The sequence below is a fragment of the Epinephelus fuscoguttatus genome, linkage group LG22 (genome assembly GCF_011397635.1).
Source record: "Epinephelus fuscoguttatus linkage group LG22, E.fuscoguttatus.final_Chr_v1".
Classification (NCBI taxonomy): Eukaryota; Metazoa; Chordata; class Actinopteri; order Perciformes; family Serranidae; genus Epinephelus; species Epinephelus fuscoguttatus.
This window is the reverse complement of record NC_064773.1, coordinates 3,646,916-3,667,949: the sequence shown is the minus strand read 5'-3', so window position 1 is coordinate 3,667,949 and position 21,034 is coordinate 3,646,916. Positions and strand designations below refer to the sequence as shown.

Here is a 21,034-nt window from a genome sequence, read left to right as displayed (position 1 = left end):
CAGTAGCTCAGAACGGACAAACCAAACACTGCTCTAGATAGGGACATTTGTGTTTTTCACTTCAGCCACCATAGTTAGAAGTCCATTGAAGATGAGAGTGTCAGACAAACACTGATATTTTAACTTGGAAGTGCTTTATTAGGTGCTTTTACCGGTTTTAATCTCCTGGTTCGTTTGTGTTGGAGACAAAGAGACCTCTGGATAACTCAGCTCCTGGTAAAAAGTTTCAGCTGGTTCCTCACTGCAAGACGCCACTAAATCCTGCCAAATCTTATGCAGTGTTCCTTTAACCGTCATATGACTAATACAGTAAAACTGAACTGACACTGAAAGAAGCAGCAGCCCTGGTTTAATCATAACAACCTGAAGTTTTGTCATTTAAAGAATAAAATGTAGAAATTTGTGGAGTGGAAACACTTAACACTGACATTTAATTAAAGAGAGTTTCACAAAAGTAATCCCTTGATTTTCCAGCCTTTATTCACAAGGTTTTATTTTGTAGTTGGATTTAATTTTACATCTGTTCAGCTTTAGTAAAAAATCATTACTGAACCTGGTTTAAGTGCTGCTGCTGCTGTTGCCTTTATATCAAAATAAGAGTGATTTTATGCAAAAAAGCTGCATCCAGGATCCAGGATTAAGAAATCAAACCTTTAAAACCGCTTTAAAAAGGCTGAGTTAGCCGCAGGGGAATTAGCAGGATCATTTTAGCTGCATAACCTCCTGTTAGCTGGGTAAGATGAAGAAGATTAGGAGTCTTTTTCAGGCGAGGAAATGACATAGAAAAGATGGAACAGGTGATTAAAAAGAAGTGGAAGACTCATTGTTGAGCTGATCAGAGCAGAAACTCCTGCACCCCCTGAAAACCCTTAAATAACACCTCCAGTCCACCTTAAGGCTGCGGCCTCCAGCTTGTGTTTTAAGGAGGACTGACTGATTAGTAATGCAGCATCTCAGGCAGCAGTGAGGCCCTAAATGGATGTGTAAACCCCCTGCTTCCTTCACTCCTTCCCCTCACCCCCCTCACAGCACTCTGCCTGGATAATAGAGAGCTCTAATGGTGAGCTTTTTGGAGACGGGGGAGTGATGGAGGCTTTTTTTTCCCCACTCAGAAGAAATAAAAATGTAATCAGCTCATTTGGATTAATTCGTCCAAGTCCCTTTTGTGATTTGGAAACTTTTTTTTCTGTGAAAACAAATGAAGCGGTTGGGTTATTTCCGTCAAACATATACACGCTGTATACGTACTCTACTCTTTCCTTGGCATTTGATGTTGTTTATCAAAGCACCTGCCTCTTTGCTGATGTATTTACAAGGTAATTACTGCGGCGAGCAAGGACACTCGGGTCTGAAAATGCTTTCAAACTGTAAGCCACGTTGCCTGCACATAAATCCTTTTTTTTAATATTTTCAGTGGATGCACAAACTGTCTGCCAGAGAAAAAGAAATCCCTCTCCCCTCCCCTCACCCACACAAACACACTGTAGTCGTAGAAAAGCATAAAAAAAAGGCAGCAGCGGGATAAGAAGGGGCAGTGGGATGGAATATAAAATATTTAGAGAGCCTCTTCTTTTCAGTGGTGCGAGGGTGAAGCAGAGGGGAAAGCGAGATGTACTTATCTCTGCTTTGGAAGATGTATTTTTCTTTTCCAGGCTGAAGAGGAGGAGGATGGGTGGGGGAGGGGTCTCAGTGTGTGTGTGTGTGTGTGATGATGATGAGGTCGGTCTGGTGGGTAGGACTGTAGGACAGCAGCAGTGTGTCTGGCACCGTGCGGACGAAGACGCTCTCAGATCCTGAACTGAGCTGAACTGCTGCCAGGCTGATTCTGTGTTTCACATTAGAGGAGAATAGAGACGCAGTAGAGCTGCTTTCTATTGGCTACAGCACACACTGACAGGCACTGAGTAAAGGCCTGTAGCTCTGCTGAGAGCAGGTAGTAACGTTGAGTCCTCAGAGACGCTTAAAAGGTAAATCTGTCGCATTTATGACATGTACATATATTTAATATCATTAATATAATGTTTATTAAGTAATGATTGATGGTATTTTTTGGTTTTGAAAGTTTTAACAGAAAATCTTGTAGTATTTTTCATGTTTGTTGTAATTTGTCGTGTCACAGAAATGTAGATATACTGGTAGCAAACAGTGACACAGCAGCAGTAGTACTTAAACACTTGAATTCATTAAAAATACTAGCAGTTGCAGCATTACCAGAAGTAATATAATTGCTATTGACGATGGTAGCAGCATTAAAGTTTCAGGTGCAGAAAAGCATTAGAATTAATTGTACTTGTATTCGTTGTAGTGGTAGTGGAAACAGCAGCGGTAGTATTAGCAGTAGTAGTAGTAGAAGTACTACAGGTAGTAGCAACACAGCAGCAGTAGTAGTAGAGGTTGTAGTTGAAGAAACAGTAGTACTAACACGTTAACTTGAAGGACTAGTGGTTGCAGCAATGCTAAAAGCAGTACAAATAGATTTAGCAGTACTTCTGATGGTGGTAGTCACAGTAGAGAAGTGCTTACAGCAGCAGCAGTCGTACTTGTAGTGGTAGTGTGAACGGCTGCAGAAGTATTACTTAAAGTCGAAGTAGTATCAGTACTTCTAATGGCATTAGTAGTAGAAGTAATACTGGTAGTAACATAGCAGTAGTAGTAGTTGCAGTTGAAGAAGCAGTAGTAGTACTAACACTTGAATTAAGTTAAAGCACTGATAGCAGCAGTAATAAAAAGTAATACAAGTAGCTTTGGCAGTACCGCTGACAGTGGTAGTAGCTGTAGTAGTAATAAGAGGGGTTTCCATCCACCTATTTTTACTCGCATTTTCAAAAATTGTGAAAAAAAACAAAAAAAACTTGGATGGAAACGTCAGAAATTCAAAAAAAAGGCCGAAAATTCGCAAAAAAGTTGTTACACTTGGAGGGGGTGGATTTGTCAGCGTATCGATAAAAGGAAAATGCGACTTTTTGCTATGGAAACAGGTTTTGCGAATAAACGATGACGTACCGTCACACAGATCCTCAAATGTGGCCTTGGACATACGCAAATGTTTCAGCCAGAGTTGGTGAGTGAAAGGCTGCTGGACAACTACTTCCCAAAAGTCCTTCATACACACGGAGAACGACACGGTGGTCTCCTTCCAGCTGTTTCCGACAGTACTCTTAACATTAAACTTTCTTCTTTGTCGTCTCTTCTTCAAGATGGCTAGGTACGCCGTGAACGCTGACAAAATGCTAACCAGAGTTCTCCCAAGAGCCGACAGGTTTATCAGGAATCTGTCCATAGTCACTTGTTGAGTGTCAGTTGAGTTTGTTGTTGTTGTTTGCAGTGGGCATAAGACGCTCTCTTATGACATCATCTCATGGCGCACTCTTCTTCTACGGGGGTGTTTTTATTTTGTTCATTTTTCACGAGAAGTGCCACCTACTGCTCTTCCTGTTGACTCTCAGTAATCGCAAAACAATAACGAATGGAAACGGGCATCAATATTCTTTTGCACATTTTCACAAAATTCGCTTTAAAAAATTTCGATACATTTGGATGGAAACCCCGCTATAGTGTCAGTTGCGGTAGATGTTAGCAGCAGTAGCAATTTACTTGTATTTGTCGTGGCAGTCATGAAAACGGCAATAATAGTATTACTTAAAGTAGAAGTCTTAGTAACAGTAGTTGTAATGGCATTAGCATCGGTGGTAGACGTACTACAGGTAGTAGCAACACAGCAGCAGTAGTAGTTGCTGCAGCTGAAGAAGCAGTAGTACTAAAAGTAATAGCCTACCATTAGCTTTAGCAGTGCTACCTTTGGTGGTTGTAGTAGCCATAGTAGTAAAAGCTCCAGTTGAAGTGTTTGTAGAAGCTACTGGCAGTAACACTTGTAAGAACAGCACTAGTAGTATTACTTACAGTAGAAGTAGTAGTGACAGTAGTTGTAATGGGAAATGATAACCAGTCGTAGAGAATGCTTGAACTTACAGTAACACCAAGTAATGTGTTAACATTTTGGTTACTGTACTCAGTGTTACTGTAATTTAAAGCAATCTCTGGCACAGGAATTTCCTTTGGGATCCCTTAAGTTCTATTGAATTGAATTGAATAACATGAGTACTGGCAGCAACAGTAGTACTAACACAACAGTCATAGTAGCAGCTGGAGAAGCAGTAGCGCTAACGCCTGGGATCCACTGGCGATTTTTGTGTCCGCCGTGGCGCTTATGCCTATTCATTTCCTATGGATAGCGTCAAACCGTTGCTGACGTCCCCGCAAAGCATTTTGGGTAGGCGGCGCGGCCGTTTGAGCAGCTCCGGTGGGTCCAAAAGTTGACCGCGACTCAACTTTATGCAAATTAACCCGTCAGACGCGAGGACACTATCCAGTGGGGAGCAAGCTTGGTGGTGGTCTGTCGTGAAGTTTCGTTTACTTTCCCTCTCTGGAACAACATGGCAATTGAAGATAAGCTAATCGTAGCAGTGGCGAGAGCTTTCCTATAGTAGCCGCGTCCATCTGTATTTCCGCATATTTCCGGGCTCCGCCTCCAAAGCGTCGTTTTCAGGGTAGGCCAGCGTTGCCAGGTGTACGATAATTATCATATTTTTACGATAATTTGGCCCTCTGTACCATGTACGAACAATAATCCCAAAAAAGGCCAAATGTACGATAATTTGACCATTTCATGAATGTGTGGTTGTAATCAGTATGCCAGAGTTTTTTTGTGAGCCCTGAAGGCATCTGTTCCCATGTGACATGTTTCCAGCCAATCGCACTTTGCTTAGCACGAGATACGGGTGACGTTTGTCTCTGAACAATGAGCACGATTGGCTGAATGGTCGGCTGTACCCGCCCCACGAGGCGCTAGGACCCGTCAGGAAGTCGAGCGAGAATGAGATTCAAAACAGAAGAAGAAGAAAAACAGAAGCAAGGAAAATGGAAAATAAAGTAAACACTAGAGTGACTATATTTAAGCAATATCACATGAGAGGGAGTGATGTTGTGATGTATATTGTCACGGCTGTGATTTGGTCATAGGCACGAGGCTGCAGGCTGAGTGCCACAGCCGTGAGGATATACAGTAACGTTACAACATCACGACCTCCAGTGTGTCCAGGTGATGAAATAAATTATTTAAGTATGTTATGTAGCTCCGCGAAAACAAACATTTCCCCCAGTCTGTCACCAGGCAACGCAGCACACACACCAGGAACTCACAAGCTACTTTGTATTTACATCGATCTGCAACTGTGTAACTTCGTCCAGTTCGGCTGATGAAACGTTGGCAAACCTGGATGTTGGCACGGCGGGATTCAGCTTCCACTCTCCCTCATCCTCATCAGTACCTTATCAGATGATCGTTGATAATTCCAGACCGTGTTTGCTTAATTTTTGCTCCTCTCCAGTTTGTCGAGGTCGGCTGATGTTACACAAACACACCTGGAGGTCTGCACAGAAGAGTCCTGGCTTTTCTTTTCCTCGTCCTCTCCTGACGACCACTCATAATTGAATTCAAATGTAATTTTGGGGAAAATATCCATCTTCCTGGTGTAACGCTATAGTGTCAGTTTGCGTCACTGTAGCAAGTGTGACAGCTGGTTAATTAACGTTTGTATTTCTATATTTATAACACCTGTAAGCGGAGTGATTTTACTGTTACATGTCCCAGTGATGTTATACTCTATATCAGCACTCACGGAATGCCTCTCGTCCAATCAAATTACTCGGTCGAAACTAACTGTTGTATAATTGCCTATAGCGCATCAGTAGGATTGTTATTTTGGTTATGACAGATGTACGATAATTTCCCTCAAAATACGATAGTTTTGAGTCTCTGGTACGATAATCCTACATTTCCCACCTGGCAGCGCTGGGGTAGGCATCACGTCAATGATTCTTGGTGACGCCAGTGGATCTGAGGTGTAACACATTTGTAGAAATAGTGTCAGTTGAAGTTAATGTTGGCAATAGTAATAGTATTACTTGTAGTTGTAATGGCATTAGCATTGGTAGTAGAAGTAATACTGCCAGTAGCAACACCGCAGTGGTAGCAGCAGCAGTACTAAAAGTAATAGCCTACCATTAGCTTTAGCAGTGCTACCTTTGGTGGTGCTGGTCATAGCAGTAGCACTAAAAGTAACAGCTGAAGTGTTTGTATTTGTTGCGGTCGTGGTAGTAACACTTGTAAGAACAGCAGTAGCAGCTGTAGTAGTATTACTCACATAAGCAGTAGTAGTAACAGTAATACTGGTAGCAATACTAGTGCTGTAGCAGTAACACTACCTGTACTAGTATTTTCAGTGGAAGCAACAATGGTAGCAGTAATACTCGCAGTAGAAGTGCTGTTACTAGAGTTACTAGAGCTGATCATGTAGGAGTACTACTTAACGGCAGTAGTGGCAGTAGTTGGAGGTGAAGTACTACTGCATGCAGCAGTATTAGCTGTAGTATAAAATACTAGTATTGTTAACAGTAGTAGAAGCTGTACCAGTATTAGTAGAGGTGGTAGTAGTTGTAGTGACTGTAGTGATTGTAGTAGTATTTGAGGTACTGAACGTCTCAGTTTTCTTTCTTTCAAAACAAACTGTAATATTTTCTGTGCACAAATTGCTCCTCAGATGTTGCTGTGAGTACTCTGCGTACTCTGAGTACTGCTGATGGTAGCTGTAGTAGCAGAAAGCAGTGCAGTGTGTACAGATACTCTGACAGTGTTTCCTCTCTCTGTCTCTGCAGAAGCTGGCAGTCAGAAGTTGTCCTGTAGGGTCGACTAAGCCGCTGTCTCTCATCAAGCCTCCCAGCCAGGGCATCGCCATCTCCGTGGTGCCGGCCAAGGCTCCCGTTTCCATGGTGACCGCACACATTAACGGACAGAAGGCGGCGAGCTCGGAGCCGCTGCAGACGTCCCCCATCAACCTCCAGACGGGCGGCAGGGTGGCGGCCGCCGGAGTCCACCCATTCAGCAGCAGGAGAGCCGGAGAGCTGCCTCCCTCTCAGGTAAAGACGCCCTCTGACATCACAGCACCTGGAACACCTGCAGGGAGGGGGAGGGGCTAACTCACCTGCTGGGGGATGATGTGTGAAGTCCTGGAGACACTGAAACAGGGAACGATCAGTAATAACGTCTGCTCCATCCATCATTTCAATAGTTAACTTGCTGCACAAATAATTAAAGGTGCACTCCACCGTTTTTACACGTCTGCCGGTCCTGTTCAGGACTGTAGGTGTCATGTTTCTGTGGCTCTTAAGGAGCTTTGTCATGTTTGTTTGGGTCGTTTCAGGTAGAACATGAATAGTTTTATGATGTGATGACATGACCATGCAAACATTAGTTGGACGCTGATGGTCCGATGCCAAAAACAGCAACGTGGTCATGAGGCAGATGGTGATGTTGTTTCCACATCCAGTAATGGTCCGGTCAGAACCTTTCCTAGAAGGTTTGAACGTCTCATCGTTCAAACCTGTGATGTTTCTAGAGTCCCCGACACACCAAGCAGACGTTCAGCCGTCGGTCAGTGTCGGGCTGTTTGTGAACATCTACCACCCTTGTCGGTGTGATGTGTCCTGCAGCGTCAGCCCTCTTTGGCGCTGGTTGGCTTTTTTACCACGGGTTTAACATGCTGAATCAGCACTGCAGAGCTCATCGGTGATTGAAAGCCTACAGTCAACTGTCAGTCAAAGTTGGGCCATTGGTCAGCGTATGCCACGGTGTGTCGCGCACTGCTGGCCCTTGTCAACGCTAGTTGACTTTTCTTTTGCCGTCTGCAACTGCACATCCCAAACTTAAGTCAAGAGGGAGTGGTCGAAACAAAGTTGTTATACAAGGCGAGATTATTTTTTTAATCCACTGGGCTCTGTAGCAAAAAACGTTTCTTAAAGGTTTGTGATATTTTTCACTGCTGCACGGTAAATATGTTCTGTACTTTCAACACTGGATCGTGTTGTTAACGTGCTAACTGGCTAACTAGCATCAAGACGATGTTCTGGCTTCCCTTTTTGAATGAGAATTACAGTGAAATGGTGGTGTAGTGTTTTTGCCTCACAGCAAGAGGGTTCCTCGTTCAAACCCAGGGTGAGGGATCCCTGCTGTGAGGAGTTTTCATGTTCTCCCCGTGTCAGTGTGGTTTTCCTCCAGGTTCCTCCCACAGTCCAGAGACATGCAGGTTAATTTGTGACTCTAAATTGGCCGTAGGTGTGTTAAGGAGTGGGGAGAGGCAACTTTTTGGCTGAGACATGGCGACGTGAGGCGACGCAGCAGGGGCTACATTGAGAATAAACTTGTGTGGTGTCTTGGTGATCAGCGAGCTTTAAATCAGACTTCTTGTTTGTATTTCACCTTCTATATGGAGCTGTAAAGTGTAGCAACACATGATGTTATTTTGTCGTTATGTTGTTACACTCAGCTCTGATTGGGCAGTTATTTTATCGTGTTGCAGCTATAGTGTTCATTTCCTGAGCAACAGCTTGTCGCAGTTTTATCGCAGATAGTTAAGGTGTTGCTGATGTGTGTTCTTTCCATTTTGTCTGAAGTTATTTTACACAGCAGAAAACACTCATGTTTGTGTGATGGTGACAGAGCAAGCATATTTTATTAAAGGCTCACTTCACATTAAAGACAGCCTGTGGCATCCAGTGTTTTGATTCACGTGTTTAATGTAGTGTGGAGGGAGGTGGTTGATGGGAAACAGAGAAGCAGCACTGCTCTAAAATCTGAAGGTTTGATTGTCTGCAGTTTTTATTTCCACCTACTGGTGCAGCAACAGATCAGCATTAAACATCTTATAATCCAGGAAACAAATATAACTTCACTCGTCTGTAATGTGTGACGTGTGTGACGTGTAAGACATGGTGTGGTTTGGTAAGTTGGAGACAACAGAGGAAAATCTAAATGCTCATCGTCCTCTCTGACTCAGAGATGTTGTATTCCTCCTCTGAGTGTCTGTTAGGATTCAGGCCACAGCGTCTCGTCTCCTCCACACTCTGTATTCAGCACCATCACCTCCATCAGCACACAGCCGGGGATCAGAGCTTCATGCTCAACACTGGCAGCCTCCACACTATTACTGTAATTGCACGGCACCATAGAGAGAGGAGGGCCGAGCCTCGGAGGCCCTCGGGCTCCTGCTTTATGATTCCTCCGACTGTCCGACAGATCTGACTCTCCGTCCGTCAACACGTCTTATATAAGATGGAACGTGTCTGTTAGCAGGAAAGTCATCAAATAGATTTTCCTCAAACGCTGCATGAAGACAGAAAAGGCTTCATTTTTCTTTTATTATTTGGTTCTGTGAGCGTGACTTAATGAAGTTTCAAAAAATCATCAGTCACAGTGTTCAGCTGCTCAGATCCTGTTTGAAACAGTTCGGTTTCTTGGACTGAGTTCAGGATGAGACGAGTAAAACTCTCACAGGGTTTTATTAATATTACTTTAGGTTATATATCAAAAAAGAAGACATTTGAGTTTCAGATATGCAGTTAAATGTCTTTTTAGTGGCAGCTAACAATTAATCTCATTATTTCATTTGTTGAATTCTATTTTCTTTATTAATTGCTTGGTCAGAAACCAGTAAAAATGCGTATCACAGTTTCCCAGAAGCCGGGCTAGCATCGTAAGATATCTGGTTTTGTCCGACTTTCAGTCCAAACACTAAATAAAGTAATTTTACTTTGACGAATAACAGAAAAAACACACATAATGAGACATTTGAGAGGCTGTCTTCACTTAGTAATAGCCTTAAACGATTAATCGATTGTGAAAGCTGTTGTGTAACCATGTAAACTATAGCTAAAGATTAGGGATGCACCTGCTGTGGAATTCTGGGCTGATACCAGAGGTTTTTTTTGTCGTTTATTTTGTTTTGTTGTTATTTATTCCCTGTTATTTATTTTTGCTGTTATACTATCTTTGAATAAGCACAGCTTTAATCACACACATTAAAAAACTACCTTTTATATAACCTTTTGCATGAAAAACATAAAAACCTACTGACTGTAGCTTTGTAAACATCAATAAATTTCTCCATCTTACAGCCGTATTTATTTGTTTTTCCCCAAAAGTTACATTTTACAAGATAACATTGAACACATCATGAGAACACTATAATTCACCTTTGGCAGATACTCACTGTAGAGCTTGAACACATAATGTTACTCAGCGTAACCTCTATCAGCTAGGGCCGTAACGGTATGTGTATTTGTGTCGAACCGTTCGGTACGCGACTTTCGGTTCGGCACGACCCTGTACCGAATTATTGGGCGCAGGATATTATTTTATTTTATTTTGTTTTATTTTAATTCCGTTTTTGCGAGCCGAACCATTTAAAATATCTAGTTCCCCGACGGACATAATTGAGTGACGGACCGAGTCTGACCGTAAATCTCCGCTTTTACTTTGTGCAGTGCATTCTCGCATTTTGACAACGTGGCAAGTGAGCCTGACGAACCTGAAGACCCGCCCGCAAACCTTAAGTCCTCCGTTTGGGAACACTTTGGTTTCAGGGTAAAATACGAAGATGGAAATAAACAAGTGGACAAGACAAAAGCAGTGTGCCGACACTGCAGAACAGCGGTCGGGTATGTACTTGGAAACACGTCTAACATGCTAACGCATCTAAAGCGACACCACCCGAGTTTGAACGTTAACCGGTACGACTAGAAAAAGCAATCTGGTGCAAACTACGATATCGTCGTCGTATAAAACAGAAAGAGCGTTTCCCTGACCATCGCACTAAAGAAATAACCAACACCATTGGAGTTGAGTAAAATTGTTTAAGCTGCACTTTAGATATAAGCATGTTTTGTTTACTGCACTTTAACAAAGTGGGAAAGCTAAGTAAGTTCCTAGTAAAACTGAATCTGAGCAGGCTTTAAAGCTGACCAGCTGCACTATACTTTTTATTTTAATTGAGTAAAACTGTTAAAGCAGAAATTTATATTTATATTTTTCATTAAAAAAATGTGTTAAAAAAAACAGCAGGATTTTAATTTTCACTTTTATATTTCTATTTTCATTCAAACAATGTGAAAAAGCAGGATTTTATATATATTTGTTTCATTCAAAAACTGTGTAGAAAGAGTTAACTGCTGTGGTGGTATGTTTTAATAAGGTTACCAATAAGTAAAAGATATTTAATAGTTGTCTATTTTTTCATTACTGTACCGAAAAAACCGAACCGTGACTTGTGTACCGAGGTACGTACCGAACCGTGATTTTTGTGTACCGTTACACCCCTACTATCAGCTGTTAGTTGCGGCCATTGGTTGCTAACAGCTAACATTAGCTAGCTCTCCCTTGGCTGACGTCAACATGGATTTGTTGTTCACGATGTAACATTATCAGGTAAACAAAAAGATTTGCGATGCGTTTACTGTGTCCTTTCGTTTTTAAAGCATCCTGGGGAAGAAACAAACATGTTTTCTGATGTCCCTGATGATGGGACAACATTTGTCTCGGGCCCTGCTTTTTTAGCCTGTGCAAATTTGATGTGACACGACAGAAAAACATCGGCCACTGTATTAGCGAACGTAACTTAAAGGTCCAGACATACCTAACAGACTTTAGAAAACTATTGGCAACAAAAGCCCCCTGCTGCATCATCTCATGTTTGTGTTACTGTTTACTGGTGTACAGTAAATTAGCTCTGTTCTTTCAACATTGGATTGTGTTGTTAATGTGCTAACTAGCTAACTAGCATCAAGACGGTCTTCCGGTTTCTCTTTTTCAATGATGATTTCAGACAACCGGCTTCTGCTGGTGCGGGGAGTTATTTCCTGTCACGCAGGCACGGAACATTCGTACAGCTTTTTGGCCAGGACACAGCAACATGACCTCAGAAAACTAGCCACCACGAAATCCCCCCTGCTGTGTCGCCACACGTCGCTGTGTCAGGCCAAGGAAGCTGCACATGGACACACTGCAAAGACTGCAGTCAGCGGTCAACCAGCTCGTACATTCTGCGCCTGCGTGAGAGGAAATAGAGAGCAGCACGCTGTTTAAAACTAAAGGTTGGAACGTGCAACATATGAACTGATAAAAAGTGCAAATATTCACAGTGTGAGGTGTAAAGAATATGTCGGGTGTTCATAGATATTAACACAGAAAGATATGATGTAACGGGGGGGGGGGGGGCGCAGGATGAGACTCTGTGGTTGATGAGGTTCAGAAGTTTTGTCAAGTCACATCAGGATCCAAAACACCCCTCGGAGGTCTCTGATTGGCTGACTCCTGGTGGATGTAACGCTGCTTTGTGAGCCTCTGGTTGGGATGCAGAGCAGGTCCGAGACTCCGACACAAACGCAGACGTTCGCTGCGATAAAGCTGCTGCGTTTCATCAATGTGTCACTTTGAAAAAGCTCAGACTCCCCCTCCCCTCCCCCTCTCCCCTCGTCCTCCATCGTCCTCAGTCAAATCCCTCTCTGTCTCCACCCTCCCCGTTGGGTGGTGGAGGTGAGCGGGTCAGGCAGCAGGATTGTCTCCGGGCTCTTTATGGCTGTATTGTTGGGAGGGAGTGGGCGCTCTTCACCCAGCTGCCTGCCTGCGTGCATGAGGCAATAAAAAGAAACAAACCCCTCCTGCAGGCCTCCACGCTTTTCTTGCCTCCATCAATCGAGTCATGAAGGCTCGGCCAATCAGAGGCCGTCCTGGCTGGTGTGTGGACTGAGCAGAGGAGGTGGGGGGTGATGGGGTGTCGAGGAGGGGGGACAGGTCCCTCAGACCACCTGGCCACTAATTTGGAGATCAATAATGAGGTGTAATGGGACTGCTGCTGTGCATGAGTGCACACATTAGAGCTGCATTGTTTCAGCATTTCACTGAACTCTGACACACACACACATGTTTCTGTGTGAGGGCCAGTGGTGTGATCCGCTTTACGCATTTCAACTCCAGACCTTTTATTAACTTTTCCATGACTTATTTGTGTTTTTCAAAGAAACAAATCACAAATAAATCAATGAATTGTAAAGAGTCTTAACAAATTAAAGTCCTTCTCAGATGTTTTTTGAATAACGATATTGTCGATGTTGATTGTAGAGATGGAGAAAGGTTGTTCAAATGAGATGGACCGCCGCATTTCAGTGAATATTGATCAGGAGAAGTCCAACAGTATGAAAGATAAAGGTCCTCAGAGTGTCCTGTGGAATATGAGCGAATGTCTGAGGAAGACTTAAAAAAAAAAAGTTCTGGAAATTGCTCAGCAAGTCTTGAGTGAGATGTACGTATTTATGAGTGAATACACAAGTCGGGTGTATTGGTAAAAGTTGATATTTTAAGGAGTAGATGATTCACATTTTTTAGCACAGCTAGTCACTCTTGAAAATTTCTTTTGAATTAGAAAAATCTTATTGAGATAAGTGGGACATGTGCAGTATTACAATACATAATATGAGGGTAAATTAAGCCATAGTAAAAAGTTAAAATACAGTAATAATCGACCAGTGAATGAGTTCTACTGAAGACACCGATTGACTTCATCTTCTTTTTACAGAGAAGGAAGTAAGTAAATTATTTTAAAAATTAGCCGCTTCGTAAATACGCACCCTGACATCTTACATCGCCTAATCCTGTTCCTAATGTAAAGCTGCAATGATTCGATTTGATCAATTTATCAGTCAGTTGTCAACTGATAAATTAATCCCCAACTGATTTGATAATTGAATTATCAGAGGAAATTTATAAAGAAAAAAACTCTAAATTTTCTAATTCCAGCTCCTTAAATGTGAAAATGTTAAGGTTTCTTTCCTCCTGTATGACAAAAAACTTTTGAGGTCGCCATCTTGGACTTTGGGAAACATTGATCAACATTTTCCGCCATTTTCTGACATTTTATAGCCCAGTGGTTCCCAACTGGTCCAGCCATGGGGTCCAGATGTCTTCTTAGACATTAGTTTGAGGTCCAAACATTTCATTGTTTGGCCGGGTTGTGGAGCTACTTTGCTGTGTCTGTCATGGAGCTGTCTGTTAGACACTCACTCTACAGCAGGAAACGACACTTCAAATTAAAGCTCTATGCTGGAAATTTACTGGATTTCAAAATAAAGTGTGGTTTTTTTCCCCTGAAACTTGACACATACGCGAATCACTTGGGGTCCATTCAGGATGGACCCACAATCCACTTTTGGACTGCGACCCACCAGTTGGGAACCACCGTTATAGACCAAACAACGGATCAGTTAATTGGCAAAATAATCAACAATTTAATTGTCAGTGAAGATAATCATTAGTTGCAGTCCATATCCTGATGTACACAATTAGGAAAAAGGCCCATAACGGTTCTTTCAAGACCTCTGCCTGAGTAATATAAAGCGATATTCACATTGTCAAAGGTATAAATATGAGTTGTAGTTTGAAATGAAACAAAACAGAGGTTAAAAATGTTCTTCTAGAATTTTAATGAAGGTGTCTGTATTTTTGAAAATTGATCTAATGAATTCACAGAAACCCTCCTGGGTTTTTAATATAAAAACAGTTTATTTTTAAGAGAATAACTATCTTAAAAACATGGAGATGGGAGGAGATGTTTGTTATTGGAGTAGCAGTTGTGTTTAGCTAGAAGCAGAGGAACAAAGAGATGCTCGGAGGAGGCAGAATGCTTTTGAAAAGTCTGCAGCTTTAACGCTGATCCTGCCTCTCTTTCATGGCTCTCCATCTCGCCGCCTTCTAAAAGACGTCTTTATCCTCTTTAAACAGTAGCCAAGGTCATCTCTGCCATCCGCCTCCAAGTCTCGTCAAAGCCAGAGAGGAACGTTAGATGGCCCCTTCGAGGGTCCGCTTTCCCACTCAGAGCTGTGAATGACTAAAACTGAATGCATTCAGTCCAGAACATGATGTGGTGTGGGAAAATGAACCATTATGAGAGGGAGAGGAACCCGAGTACACACTGTGCACATGACATTGTTCTCATGTGTGACTTCAGTGTGCTGAGTTAGCTCCACAAAGTTTAAGAGGAATCCAGATAAAATATCAGCTCTAGTTCTGGTGCGTTTGAATTTGGGGACATGTTTTAGGGGCACAAGATATCAAAATCAGTGAGTTAAATTTATACAAGTTTGTTTTGAGGATGCAGGATTCTCTAAAAGTCACATTTTTTCTTGAGAATGTTCCAGGAGTCCTTGGGTGGGCCCTAAAGGTCATGGATGATGTTTATGAGGTCCTTGGGGACATTTTAGGAGTCTATGTAGAGGTTTAGGGGTCCCAGAGATAGTTCTAGTGGTCCTTGAGGAGGCTGTCTGAGTCCATAGGGATGTTTCAGATGTCATACAGCGAACAGGCCATGAAAAATCTTTCATTGGTCCTTGAAGAGGTTATGTGGGTTTTATAAGGTTTCAGTTGTACTAAAAGGTTCTACTTATCATGAAGAATATATGAGATCCTGGAGGCATTTCCCATAAGTAATTGAGGAGGCCCTTTGTGTAAAGTTTGAGGAATCTTTGAACAAGTTAGAGGCATCCTTGAGAAAGTTCTGCTGTTCCTTGACAAGGTTCTCAAGGTTTTTCTGGACATTCGATAAGGGTTTAATGAGTGGAGAAAAATCTATAGTGGTCATGGAGGGGATTCTTCTCTCTTTTTTTGAATGTTTTGACAAATGTGTTGTGGGTTGAGAAAGTTCTAGCGGTCATGAAGGAGGTTCTTGAGGTTTTTCTGGATATTAAGACTTGGGACACGTTTAATGGTGGAGACAGTTCTTGTTGTCACTGGGGAGGTTCTCGAGTTTTTGTCTTGAACAAGTTTTATGGTTGGAAGAAGTTTTTGTGGTTGTGTAAAGAGGTGCTATGGGTCTTGGAGGTTATTCCAGGTGTAAAGGAAAAGATTCTAAAGGGTTCTTGAGCAACTCTCATTGGTCACAGGGCATGGTTGGTGCCCTGCACTCAGTTCCAGTGACCATGGAAGATGTTCTAGCAGTCCTGGTAAAAGTTTTATCTAGGGGTCTTGAGGGAGCTTCCAGGGGTCCTGGAAGAAGTGGTAGGTTAGGAGGTTATAGGGGTTACGGTGTTTAAGAAGTCCTTGATCAAGTTTATTTGGTCATGAAGGAGGGGTCCTAAATGTTATTTAAGGTTTCATAGAAGAAGGTTTTAAGGGACCTGGAGCAAGTTGTAGTGGCCCTTATTAAGGTGTCAGGACTTCTTCAGCAGGTTCCACTGGTAATAGAGGAGGTTCTAGTGGTCTTGAAGGTACTTTAAGGGGTAAGGGACGAAAGGTTTCAGTGGTACTTGCGGAGGGCCCATTGGTCATGGACGAAGTTCAAGAAGTTGTGGAAGTGGTTCTAGCAGGCCTGGAGAGAGCTGTAGACCTTAGAACCTTGATGATGTTCTGATGGTCTGGATGTTTCAGTCATCTGCTAGTTTGGTGTTCTTCAAGATTACGCGATCAAGTTTCAGTGGTCATGGAGAAAGTTCTAGAGGACCTTGTGGAGGTTCTAGTTCTTGAGCAATGCCTGGTCATCCTGAAAGAGATTTCAGGGGTCTGGGAGAATATTCCAGGTATTTTTAGGAGGTTTAGGGAAAATTTGCTGAATGAGACGAAGAACAGCGTTACCATGGTAACTGTATTGTATTCCTGCTGGACTGAGGTCGGTCGAGCAGACCGAGTGTCAGTGACATTCAGAAGGAAAACCATCAGCAGATTCATCAATTAGTTATGAAATATGATCAGTCTTCTTCTCACAGTGTTTCCAAAATGAATCTTTATTGTTTTTGGACAGAAGCAGCAGTTTGTTGTGACTCAGTGGATTTGTGATGTTTAAGTTTCCATCTGCTTCTGCTTCTTAATGATTATTTGAAAGGAGTTGATATGTAACTACTAATTACTGAACATGTTTCCAGTAAAGAATTAAGTGATTATTTTATAATTACAGTGAAACTGGAGACTAAAAAATGAGGAACAGATGATATTCATTTAATTTGTTTGAGTTTCATAGAAAATGGGAGATGTCAGACTGGTGGAGTGTAGACGAAACTCTGAACTAGGGCTGTCCCCCTGATAGTTGACCAAATGTTAGTCGACCAGAAAGGTCATTAGTCGGCAAGAATTCATTGGTCGCCTAGTTGCAGAAAAAGAAGAAAAAAAAGAAAAGAAAAAAGAAACGTGAAACTCTATTACGAGCTGCGTCTTGTCAGAACAAATCCAAACCTATATGACTGGACCATGTGGGACTTTACTTTGAAAGGACAGACACAGGAAGTGTCCACGCTCAGCAGTCAGACAGGAGTCAGGTTAATTTCCAGGGCTGGTACCTGCGGTTATTCCACAGGCTAGTTAATAACATGTCGGGCAGGAAATCCAAAGTGTGGGATCATTTTGAGAAGGTGAAGGACGAACCCAAGGTGATATGTAAACTCATCTTCATTGGTCGACTACAAACATGACGTATCATCTGAAACATGGAAGTAGCTACATGCCCATTAGCCCACAGCGTCATTAACAGGCGGCTCGCTCAGTGTGTGACGTGCACTTGGAGATAAAATATAGGCCTATATTAATGAATGTTCATTAGTACGGTTTGTATTTCTCTGTAATGTAGCACAGTGTTAACAATGTTACTGATACTATTCTTTCTCACACCTTCAACTCAAACCACCAAAATATATCATTTAATAATTACATTCATATTGTAAACATGTGGGAGACTAGTCCACTGATGGACCCTGATGAGGACTGTTGGTCCACTAGCCCTACTCTGAACTACTAACATCTTTTATTTTCTTTTTAAAGTTTCGTAGATCTTCATATGAATCGAAAGCATTAAATAACTATACTGTTCTCCACCAAAATGGAGCAGAGAGAGCAAACATTTAACCGCCTAAATCTTATCTAAATCTTATTTTTGACATTTCTTCTGACTACACCACTAACTTTGATTTTAATGCAAAAACACACAATTGTCACACACATGCACGAGGAGGCGGAGGAGACGGTGACAACATCCTGAGATTTACAAGCAGCGTCTATATTCCGAAAGAGTTTTGTGGGCGCAGATTTCATTATTACACACAACATACATGTCGTTACGGCAGAGGGGTACCGCAGAGTCAGCCACAATACAGCGCCCCCGGAACAGTTTAGGGATTCAGTGTCTTGCTCAATGGGCACCTCAGCAGTGCCCGGGGTGGTAACTGGCACCTCTCCAGCTGCCAGCAGACACTTTATACTTGGTCTGTACTGGGACTTGAACCGTGACCCTCAGGTTCCCAAGCCAAGTCCTCACAGACTGAGTTACTGCGGCCCCTAAAGTGTTCACTGATAGGCCACCAGCACGGTTCTGGTTCCCGAACCCAATTTTGAACCAGCCGGTGCGTTCAGACCGAAAAAATAATTGGTTCGGAACCCGAGAAGTCAGTTCACAGCCGAACCAAAAAATAGTTGGTTTTTCCTTGCGAACTGTGACATCATAAGTGGGCGTGTGACATTCTAGGCTGTGAAGACCATAGATGTCTATTAAAACACGAGCATATACTTTTTACATACCATTCGCCTTATACGTAATCTTCTACGTCTTCTCATTGTCAACAGTTGCAGATAATCCATGCAGTCTGTCATTTTGCCGGCGGCTGTGTTTATTTCTTCTTGCCGCTGTTTATGTTTTCTTCCACCTGAGTGATGCGGAGTGACGTCCTCCCACTTTGGTTCCTCTTAAACTGGTGTGGACACGGGCTGGTTCGCCAGACAGCACCAAGGTTCTGAGACTCCAGAACAGAGTCGGAACCAGAACCGTGCCGGTGCCCTGCTGGTGCGAAACCCCTCTGACTGGGAATCAAACTAGGGCCACAGCGGTGAGAGCGCCAAATCCTAACTACTACACCATCAGGGAGAGAGTGTAGGATGAGTTAGATAACTTCATTACATTGACAGGACCAATATCTTCAATCATGTTCATTTTTGTTTAATTTAATGACTATTTTCTTGATTAATCAATAATTTTTTGGTTAAAAATGACGATCTGTGTTTCCAAAAGCCCAAAATGACATCCTGAAATGTCTTTTTTGGCCCATAACCCAAAGATACTCAATTTACTGTCACAGAGGAGGAAAGAAACCAGAAAATATTCACATTTAAGAAGCTGGAATGAAAAAATGTTTTTAACTATATAAAATTACTTGATTGTCAGATTAATTGGTGATTGATTTAATAGCTGATGACTAATTGATTAATCACTTCAGCTCTATGATAAATTAATATTTATGCTCTCCATCTCGTATCGTTCTCATACCTGTTAAATCCATATTACATAGAGAAGAATGAGGCCTGGTTGTTAAAACGCTGGATGAAAGAAGCGTTGCGTTGTTGCTGCTTGTAAACGCAGCCTGACTCTGCTCCCAGCATCACCTCATTATCATACAGAGTTCATCTCTCACAGCTTGGAGCATGAATGAAATGAAAAGCTTCTTCATGGTAAAGATGAAGAGAGGGAGCAGAGAGAGCTGACGTGGCCTCGGGCAGTGCCCTCTGCTGGCCGCTGCAGGAACAACACAGCCTCACAGAGTGTGTTGGTGACGTCTGCAGAGCTCTGTGATCTCTATAAACACAGTGTGTGTACACTTCTCTGTGTAATCCAGTATGTGCTTTATTTATAACACAGGAGAGGGGACATGTAGAAACCAGAAGAGCTGCTCTGGGTTTCAAAAATCTTCAGTCTGTCACCTTAAATCCTCTTTAAAGTCGGAAAAGATCAAGTTAGTTATTTATGGCTGCAGCATCCAACGAACAGAAATATTCTAGATGTGTTGTGCTTCATTTTCTGACACATCTGGGATCTCCACTACACTTTAAACCAAATTTATAGCGGTTTGAATAATGTTGGGTGCTTTTTATGGTTCAGGAAATGAACCTGAACAGATACAGATGTTCAGGACTCAGACTTGTTTTCTGAATAAGTGCATAATTATACTTTTCAGTATGCTGTCTTAATTTTTTTTAGGATTTCATTTAGATTTTTCAATATATACAGTAAACACTTATCACATCAACAAAACAAAGCGCCACAGTGTTAACGACAAAGCAAACAAAACATAGAGCTCACATTTACACACACATCAAATCAAATTGCGGTGACTGACAGAAGTTTACGCAGCAGCACGTTAACGCTTCTAAAGTGTTTATATTTATATTGTTTGGTTTCACAAAGAGCTCATTATCGGTTTAGCTGTTGCTAAAATCACGTATCTGCTCTCACGAAATCCTGTGGTTGGTTCGTTTTCTTTGTCGTTTCTTGGTAAATCCTTTAAAGAGCCAACATGTTTCGACCTTTGTTTCCTATTTTTTGGAGTGCCTTCCTGTCGATCCTGAAAAAAATCAGTCCTGTAACAGCTCTAGTTTAAACCAGTTTACTCATATACTAAAATCACTTTTACTTTGAGACACTTTCCTAACCATGTAGTTTCCATTACCTTCCATTCATTTCTATACATTATGAAAAACTGTTGGTCACCTCTTTAAACTTATTGGAGTTATGTAATCTCTCAGAGTGACCATAAAATTTGGACTCATTGTTTTCAAAGCTGCATCATCATTATGAGGTAATGCAGCGCAGACTTTACAAATCAATATGTGCTTCAAGGACAGAATTTATTTGTGTGACTCGTTTCAACAGCGACAAGAGTCCTTTCAGAGTTGTTTTCAGATTCCAAAATAAAATGTGAAAGAAACACAAGACAATTTACAGATGGATATAAAGCTAAAGGAGGAGCTGAGGGTGAACTCAGACTCTCGTCTCCAGACACAAAAAGAAAAGATGAAACATTTTGTCCTCGACTGCTGTGTGTGCACTTCCTCCTCCTCCTCCTCCTGCTGCTGCTGCTGCTGCTGGGGTGACACTCAGAGTTTATATCCACTTTTCTCTATAATCTCCTCCCTCCGTCTGACTGGCTGCTTCCCTCTCATCCTCTCACAACTGACAAATTTTCTATCAAATTGTTTCCTGGAAATTGTGGCGTTTGAGGCTCAAACTTTTCCTCAGAATGTGACAATGATTTCATGCTGCTAACAGTTCAGTTTCCTTATTGTCGCTGTTTAAATCTAATTTATGAGCGTATTTTTACTCACTTTTCTGTCTCTCCACTGGAA

The 21,034-nt window shown here is 42.1% G+C and overlaps 1 protein-coding gene across 4 annotated transcripts in view; it reads left to right on the top strand.

Moving 5' to 3' along the window:
* Nucleotides 1–21,034, top strand: part of phf21b (PHD finger protein 21B) — a 146,454-nt gene that overhangs the window by 107,521 nt on the left and 17,899 nt on the right. For all 4 annotated transcript variants that reach the window (XM_049567032.1, XM_049567031.1, XM_049567029.1 and 1 more), the window contains one exon: nt 6,715–6,975. In XM_049567032.1, coding sequence (XP_049422989.1) covers nt 6,715–6,975 — 261 coding nt within the window. The remainder of the gene's footprint in view (nt 1–6,714; nt 6,976–21,034) is intronic.